This window comes from Pseudopipra pipra, chromosome 8 (assembly GCF_036250125.1).
Source record: "Pseudopipra pipra isolate bDixPip1 chromosome 8, bDixPip1.hap1, whole genome shotgun sequence".
In the NCBI taxonomy this organism is placed as follows: domain Eukaryota; kingdom Metazoa; phylum Chordata; class Aves; order Passeriformes; family Pipridae; genus Pseudopipra; species Pseudopipra pipra.
Window position 1 is genome coordinate 17,062,781 of NC_087556.1, and position 8,673 is coordinate 17,071,453.

Genomic DNA, 8,673 nt, shown 5'->3' on the forward strand with positions numbered 1-8,673 from the left:
GGAGACCATGATGTCACAGGCTGTGGTGACTGGTGCCAGAGGGTCCTCCAGGCAGGCTCACAATTACCCAGCACTGCATCAGGATGGGATTTTCCACAGCTCTGATTGCTGGGTTTTATCCTGTTTTCTGTTACATCTCCAAAGAAATGCACCTGTCTCGTGGTTGCTGGGAGAAGGTGTTACAGCTAAACTTGGGAAAGAGAGCAGTGAAGGCAAATCAATAAACCTGCACAAGTCTCAGTCTTCATGGAGTCAGTGTCTTCCTGCTTACATCCCTGAGAGAAGCTCTCTGCCTCTGACACTTGCACTGCAGCTCTTCCCTCTCCTTGGAGCAAGTTAGATCCACTGCCCAGGTTTCACCCAAAGTAGCAAATCTTCTGCAGGCTGATCTCTATGAAGCCTCAATCTATGCAAAAATGTGCGTGCTCATGTGCTCAAAGCTTAGGCTTTTGAACAGCTATGCTATTTATTGTGTTGCAATACTTGCTGTTGCCCTTTTTTAAAAAAAACCTCTTCATTTGAAGTGCCAGAAAATTTAAATAATACCTCATTTGGAACAGCTAGGGATTATCATAGAATGGTTTGGGTTAGAAGAGACCTTTAAACATCATCCTGTCTCAACTCCTCTGAAAAGAGCAGGCACATTTTCAATTAAATCAAGTTGCTCAGAGGCCTGTTCAGCTTTGAATCTCTCTGGGCAATCTCTTTCACTGTTTCACCACTTACGTGGGCATAAACTTTATATTAGCTGAATGTTAGCCTAATAGCCCAGGGTAAATCCTCCAGCACCTTCCATCAAGCTCTTGCTGCAATGTGTTAAACATAGGCTCCTTTCCAAAGTTAGAGAATCAATCAGGAGAGAAAGTTTGTTTCCTTATCCTTACCATGTCTTCCCACCTATTGAAGCTACTTAAGCCAAACTGCAGTATGTGTAACAAAATCATGCCTTACCTGCTATGCCACCTCTGTTGGTGTCAAAAGGGTTAAAAGATCTTTTGATCAAGAATGTGAAGGTTGTTCTTTGTTTTTGTAGTGTGGTCAATGTGGCGAAGAAACTGCCCCTGGATGGCCCATGAAATCATATGCTCTGCAGTCAAGAGGGACATATGAATCAGGGCATGATCCTAAGCTTTGATGAAAGCTTGCAGTGCTTGTGCAAGAAGATCCTTCAATGACTTTCTCTGCTCCGATGTGTAAATCACAAGTAACAATCACAGGCAGTACAACAAGCTGATTTGGAGGTAGTTATGTGCCATCTTAGCCTGCTCAGCCTTGCCTCCTGTGCAGAAAACTGTCTGTCCTCTGCACTGGTGGGGATGGCAGTGTAGCTCAGATCAGCAAGGGCCTGTTTGAGTGAGGCTGACTGTGCACACTCACTCTTTTCCTGTAGAGTCTGTCAGGGATCTCGTATTTAAGGCCAGCCTGAACTGGCATATCCTACCTGGAATGAAATAATTTTTTTAAAAAATCAACCACTCTACATCCTCTTTTCCCTGTCCCCACCTGTGTGGAGCAGGAAGGTAGTTGGTGGCAGTACAGTGACAGTCAGCTAGCCAACCAGCAGTGTGTGGTGGACACACTGCTCCTGTCCCCCATGATGATCATGTTTAGCTCCATCCTAGTTGGTGTAGCTGCTCTCTTGACTCCTGCCACATATCCACTGTGTTTAAGTCCTTCTACAAGCTGCTCTATACAGTCTTTTTTGTGACATGTGCTATGGAAGTGGTTGATCTGCAAGGCCAGGGAACTGTAAGTGCTTCTTGCCCTTTACCTATCCTAAAGCTTTGGATTTGTTGATTTGTGACATTCTTAGGAAGATGATTACCTATTCTATAGAAACCACTTCCTGAATTTTGGATCCTACCAGGATTTGGCATGCTGTTACTCATCCTGAACAGTACCTGGAGTCTTTCACAAACAGCTACATGCTCTTCAGTCTTGACAAAAGGCGAACATGCTGTCTACCACTAAGTCAGTTTGTTGTTTACTCTCCTGTTATAGGAAATTTATTTTAACACTTGGAGTCTGAAATGTGACATTTGTGCAAAAATCAATTATCTTGTAATCTCAACCCCAGGGCAAATCAGACTGTAGGTGATGCACATCAGAAACTAGTCCTCCCTCTGTATATATTGGTGAAAAAATGAGTCTCTACCAGAAAACTGAAACTCTTGTTGCAAATAGCAATTTGAGCTTTAATTGAGCATTAAATTTATTTAGGGCTACCTCAAAGAATAACTATTTCTGGAATGCTGTAGAAGCAGTCTAGTGGGAAACGCACTCTCCAGAAGCATCCACAACGTTATTTCATGGTCCTCAGAAAATTGTCCTTTCTCTCTGAGGTCCTACCTAGCCACTGTGGCCTCTGAATAAAGGCATGGAGGCTTCTGCTCCATAGTCTCTGTCTCCTCCCCACTCATGTGGAGGACAGAAGAATGTAGTGCTCCTCTCCCACTAATTCGGGATTGCAGCCCCGATGTGCCAACAGTCTGTGAAGTGTTGCTGGGGCTCTGCTTCCTCACCTGCAGGATCTGAGCTCTGTACAACTTGTTGTGATGTGTTTATTTAAAAGTCACTATGATGTCCACGTTGCATATCAGCTTGTAAAGCATCCTGAGTCCAACAGTGATTCTGAGCACAGTGCCAGTGTCTGGGCACTGGACTTGGCAGCTCTCTGTGTGCTAGCCCACCCAGACCTGGGAGTGCAGACAGGTGTATTTGACACTGTGGAGGCAAGAGGATAATTAGAATGTCACAACTCTATCTGGATTGCTCAGGTAAGCTTTCAGTCTGTGAGAAAACCCTGCCTTACTAAGCAAGACAGGGATCTTGGAGGATGCCGAGAGCCTCATCTTTTCTGTCTACCTCTATTCTTTACATATGTTGTTCTTGTTCCCTTCTGCCAAAGACGCACTTGGGGAGGGCTCTCCACCAGCTGCCTGCTCAGGTGGCACCAAACAGCTGAAGTCATGAGCTCTTCCTGTAACTGAACATGCCACCACCTCAGAGATGGATGGACAGACCTGCTCTAGGAGAGGCAATGTTCTTGTTCATGTGGCATGAAGCAGTTTCAAAATGAAAACTTTAACTACTGAACAAAGGATTAGGTTAGGAATAAAAAATTATGTCAGTATCAGCACCTTTTCTACTCAACTAATCCAATTTACCCTTGCATGTTCCAAGAGCGTTCTCTCTTGTGATATGGTGTCTTACATAAAGGAGACCTTGTTTAACAATTGCTAAAGCATAGGTCAAACAAGCAGGTATTTTGTACTTGTGCCTCAAGCAGCTAACCACTGTACTCCATCTGAGAACAGCAAATCCACAGACAATATGCAGCCAAAGGAGTCAGCAACAATGAAACAGTTGTCCACAGCATGATACTCGGGTGAAATACCAAACTGAGTGAAGTGACCAGAGGGTGCAATGAGATATGCTGTGTTCAGGGGATTTTGACTATATTGGAACCATTTTCAGCTGCAGGAAGCTAAGTAGGAGATTACCTAGAGCCCATTTCATCTGCAGCAGCAGTGACCAGATGCTGCAGTCTATGGTGAAGCAGGCACAACAGCTAACCGCAGTCAGGGTAAGGGTGTTTCTGCCTGTTGTTGGTGACAATGTTGTTATTACCCTGCCCATCTGCTGAGGGGCGAGCTGGGATGGGTGGACCAGGTACCTAGTGAGCGGGAGGGCCCCCCAGAGCCCGACGGGGAGACCGGAGCCTCCCACTCCCTGTGCTGGGCAAGGAGCTGGAGGCTGCGGTCTCCCCGTCGGCCCGGGAGGTCCCCAGTCCCGCCCCCGCCCCCGGTGTGATGTTGGGGCGGAGCGCATTCCCGGGATTATATCCGCCGGTGCGAGGTCGGGGAGCGGCTGATTTTGGGTTGCGCCCAGAGATGCTGGATATGGAAGTGAACGTCGACCCGTCGGAGGTGCAGCCGCTGGGAGAGTATGACTTTGAGAAGAACTTCAATTTGACGGCAACTAGGAGCTGGATGATAGAAAATCGGTGAGAGGAGAGGAGGTTGCAGCTCCGATGCACCCTGGACCCCGGGTAGCTCCGTCGGGTCCTGCTGTTTCTAGCAGAACAGGTGTGGGGGTCCTCAGTTCCGAGGAGGAGGAGGTTGGAGGGCTCTGGTTCCACACCTCAGGCTGTTGAGGAAGGGCTGCAGCAGTGCATGGGGCAGAGCAAACAGTGGTCCAGGTGGTGCTGCAGCCTGTTGGGAGGTAGTGATGAGTCAAGAGGGCAAAGAGCAGCCACGGATGGCCACTGCAGCCCTTGCACCGGCAAAAAGGGTACTGAGCCCTGACATGCTGCTGTAAAGCCTTGGAAAGGAGTGGGACACAACACAAGGTGCTTGAGGCTCTAGCTTACTGGTGCAACTGGCCTTTTTAGACATCCTGCATAGGCGTCCTCTGCCTATACAGTCTCATGTGTAAATGGATAAAATGCATTGGTGTGTTTGCTTGGGATCCTGCTCATAGGCTACCAGAACCTGTCTCATCCCATCAAGGTTTTGTGGAAATCTCCATGATGTAGCAGTTCACTTTCTTTTCTGCAGTCCCCATAGTTTTTCCTTGCTAGCTCTACTCACTGTCAGGGCAGACTTTCTTCCAAGCCCAACCTTAACATAAGAATGGGAGATGTTTTTTCTTGGTGAGAGCACTTCACTGGGGCTACAGAAGTCTGGCTGAAAATAGGTCAGCTCGGGTCTTTTCCTGATGGCTCCCTCTCCTCTACTTGCAGGCACAAGTCTTTAATTTTTGGTGCTATTTATTTGATCCTGGTCTTTGGAATCCAGCATTTCATGAAGGAACGGAGAGCCTTCCACCTGCGGACACCACTGACCCTGTGGTCCTTCAGTCTGACCTTGTTCAGGTAAGAGCCTTTACTAAAACTGGAGATAGCTGTAGATCTTCCCTAAGGACTGGATTGATGGAAAGTTCTGGATATCCATGATGTCACTAAGGAAATAAACTATTTTTTTTCCCCATGAAGGCCCTTTCCAACTAGGGGAAGTGACCTGCTCGTACAAGTAATTTGTTTCTCACCAGAAATATTCCAGCAAGTGGAATGAGCTGCAGAAGGACTGCTGGGGACTGTGCTTGAAAATCATTAGTGGGTAGATATGAATGTGAAGCCTGCAAAAACAGAGATCCTCCCTTATTCAAAGGATTCCTACTTACTACAAGTTTGATTTGAGGTTTATTACTCTTTAAAATTGTTTTTCCCACTACCACCTCTCTCTAGTCCTGTTGTGTAGGAGGTGGGAAAAATTCTGCTAAGCTCACAGAAGCATAGAAAATTAATATAAAATGTATGTTTTAAAACTGTCCAGTCTTACAGTACTGGTTTCCTGCAGTGGCTGTGAGACTGTTTCAGACCATTCTCTGTAACTATAAACAAGCAGATGTCAATTTTCAAAAATTCCCCTTATCTTCACACCTCCTTCTGTCTGTTTCGTGAGACAGAGAGAAATTAGACTACTGCCTCTAACTCCAGTTGGCTTTGATCAACTCAAAGGGACACCGGTTATCTTCTGTTAGGGCTGGGCATGGCAGTGGTCTGTAAAATCACAGGTTGTGTGAGAGGGGAGGTCAGGGGATGACTGTTCATGGTCTGTTCAGAGACAAGCTCATGCGGATGAAACAGGTTGATAACAAAGAAGAAGTGGTATTTCTCATAAGCTGTAGGAACTGCCTGCCACAGGAGATTGTAAATGTTCCCTGGGCTGTCCTGTGGGCCCATGTCAAGAGGTGGGACATCAGGACAATTGTTCCCCTTTTCTGATCAGCATGGGAGCTTTTGCTCAAGTGCCTCTTCAAGCAGTGGAAGCAGAGAGTGTAACAAGGGAGCACTCTTTGATGCTCAGACCTTGGCTGCTGCTACCCTCCAGGAGCTGCATGGTGGCACCAGGCAAGCTGAAGGGCTGTGTTGGTGTCTCACAACCTACTTACTCCTTGTGTCTTGCTGCTGTTCTGGTGGGACCAGCAGCCTTTGTCTTGCAGGAATATCCTGGCTAAAAGGTGTTGGGCAAGCCTGTGCCCAGCAAACAGAGAGCTAAAACCTTCTGGGAAGTAAAAGAAGACAACAGTTTGTTTAGATGTCCATGAGACTACCCTGGGCATTGAGATGGAGTTAGCTGAATATCCTTGGGTGTAGAGGTGTCAGAGGCTCTGGTGGGCCCTGGGAACAGTGTTCAGCTCTTCTCTGATTCTCTTGCAGTGTCATTGCAGCCTCACGGGTCTGGAAGCAAATGGCCTTCCTCCTTCTTAACAAGGGATTTAAGCAATCAGTGTGTAGTCAATCTGTCTACGTTCACCCTGTCTCCAGGCTTTGGATGCATTTATTTGCAGTGAGCAAACTTGTGGAACTGGGTGAGTCTGAAACTTCTTATCCTGTGTGTTTGTTACTGTTACTTGGTTGTTTAGCTTTGCACGTGTCACTCGTTTTCTTGCTTCCTCAGATGATATGCTTGCTCTCCAAGGGGTTGCAGCCTGATGTTGTTACTCTAGTTTGATCCCCAGGCCAGTTCCTGGACTAGACAATTCTGCCCTGGAATGACTGCAGTGAGGGGGCAGCAGACAAGTAGGCAGGGAAGGGTTGGGCTTTCTGCCCAATTTCAATCCAAAGAAGTAAAGAAGAGCTGGTCTGAAGTGCTGTGTAGGTAAAGCTAGGTAAGCAAGCCTGGGGCAAGGGACTCTTGTACTACAAACATACCAGCAGGTAGGGTGCCCGAATGATCTTTTTCAATACAGACTATTTCAGTGTGAACTTAGGTTTTGGTGGGATCAAGCCATATAATGGCTTTAGTATTGAAGCTTGCTTGTTCTGCCTCTTGTGAAAACTTGTGCAACTGCTGTGCTTTCACCAAACTAACAACGCATCTCTCTCCCAACTCAAGGTGACACTGTGTTCATTGTTCTCCGGAAAAAGAAGCTCATCTTTCTCCACTGGTATCACCATTTAACCACAGCAGTTGTAGGCTGGTATAGCCATAATGATCTGGTGGCTGGTGTTGGATGGGTTGCAGCCTTGAACTTCAGTGTCCATGGTCTCACATATGCCTACTACACTGTGACAGCCATGGGCATCCGGGTACCCAAGTCCATCGCCATAACAATCACCACTTCACAAATGGTGCAGATGACGGGATTTTTAATAATGAACATCTTTATCTTCTTCTGGAAGGATGATAAGGTCTGCCACACCACCTGGCCACTGCTTCTCGCTACAACTTGGATTTATATCACTTTTTTGGTACTCTTTGTCAACTACTTCTCCAAAACTTATCTGAGTGGCACCTGGAAATCAAAGGGGGAGTAAAACCAGGGACAGAAGAAGAGACTGGGGTGGAGGTGGGGAGAGAGGGAAAGGGGAAACTTTTCACTTCTGCCTGGATCTCAGGTGCCTAATGGGATGGGTGTGATGAGGGTTAGGAAGAGATCACTGTGGATAACAGCCTTCAGATTAACTTGTGCATTGACCTTCGGTGTGTCTGCCTTGCATTGGGGGGCATGCCAGAGTGAGGTGCGAGTCATTCCAGTCTGGTAACAGGAGAAGGGGGAAGTACCTGGGGGCTGGAGACCTTGGAGCTGTGGTTCTGCTTTTTCCTCTTTGTGTCACTTGGGTTTACCTTGTGCCTCGCCTCTCAAAACAGCGCTACCCTCTCCATGGTCCCTGGTTCTGGGGGAGAGCAGGAGAACAGAGCCCAAACCTACTGCTACTTTGCATGTGGGGCAGCCACCATAGGTTACTGGTGGGAACAGCACTGAAATGGAAAATCCCTGCTGTGTTGTAAGGTTGCATTGGGAGGGGCTCTGCCCAGGCTCTCCCTTCTTCTCTGTGGTGTGAGGAACTGCATCCCATGAACTTTAATGGCTGTTATCTGTGGTGTGCCTTTTGTACAATATTAAACAATCTATTTAACTTGACTAGCTGCTGTCTCAGACTCTAGGAGCTGAGCAGGGTCCAGCTCTGCCCTGCAGATTGTGCCAGGCATTGCTAATGGTCCCAGCCCAGGGCCAGCCCTGTGGGCTGAAGGCAGAAGGGTCCCAGGATCAACTCCTCTCGGAGGACTTCCGCCACTGTGTGATGTGTTAAAATGACTAATAAATGCTGTCATATGGATTGATTGATTTATTTTTTTTTTTATGTCTTTTTCGTACTTGACCTTTGTACAGAACTGTGAGAGAAGCGTTGCTTTCTCTGTTTCAATACTTTGTCTTTCTGAGGGTTAGCAAGGTATCTGGCAGATTCAGTCCCTCTATGCTTACCCTTTCTGCAGTCATCAAGAGCTGGTCTTACTTCTCGAGCCCCTTTGCTCACCATGAGGGAACTAGAAATGAGAGAGAGATGATAAAATTCAGGCTGTTGTTTTGCCATCTGAACTGAGGATGTGGCTTTTCAAAGTCACTGTGCTTCATGAAGTCAAGATGAGCCTCAGAGCCTGAGTCTGGCCAGGAGCACCCCAGTGTCCAAGCCTCTGGTTGTGTGCTGGCTCCTACCTGGTGAATGGGATTTGGCTGTTTGAGGCAGTGGGCTAGAAACCTACCACAGGGCTGTGGGCTGCACTTTTATCCCAGGAGATGGCATCAGTCTGTGTCCTGCCCAGCCTTCCCTGACAAGGGCTCCCACTCTGGACTTCCCAGCGTGGTGGGTAGTAGTGTAATAGC

General features: G+C 47.3%; 1 protein-coding gene across 1 annotated transcript; it reads left to right on the forward strand.

The window, feature by feature from the left end:
- Window positions 1-3,812: 3,812 nt before the first annotated feature.
- On the forward strand, window positions 3,813-7,643 carry LOC135418430 (very long chain fatty acid elongase 6-like). Its single transcript, XM_064663837.1, has 4 exons — window positions 3,813-4,006; window positions 4,745-4,876; window positions 6,224-6,375; window positions 6,903-7,643. Exons 1-4 carry the CDS (start codon window positions 3,813-3,815, stop codon window positions 7,322-7,324), a joined length of 900 nt encoding a protein of 299 aa, XP_064519907.1. The 3' UTR covers window positions 7,325-7,643.
- The last annotated feature ends 1,030 nt before the right edge of the window (window positions 7,644-8,673 follow it).

Coding starts and splice junctions, on each gene's coding strand:
- LOC135418430 (XM_064663837.1), top strand. CDS start 3,813: ATGTTGGGGCGGAGCGCATTCCCGGGATTATATCCGCCGGTGCGAGGT. Junction 4,007..4,744: donor AGCTGGATGATAGAAAATCG/GTGAGAGGAGAG, acceptor CTCTACTTGCAG/GCACAAGTCTTTAATTTTTG. Junction 6,376..6,902: donor GAGCAAACTTGTGGAACTGG/GTGAGTCTGAAA, acceptor TCCCAACTCAAG/GTGACACTGTGTTCATTGTT.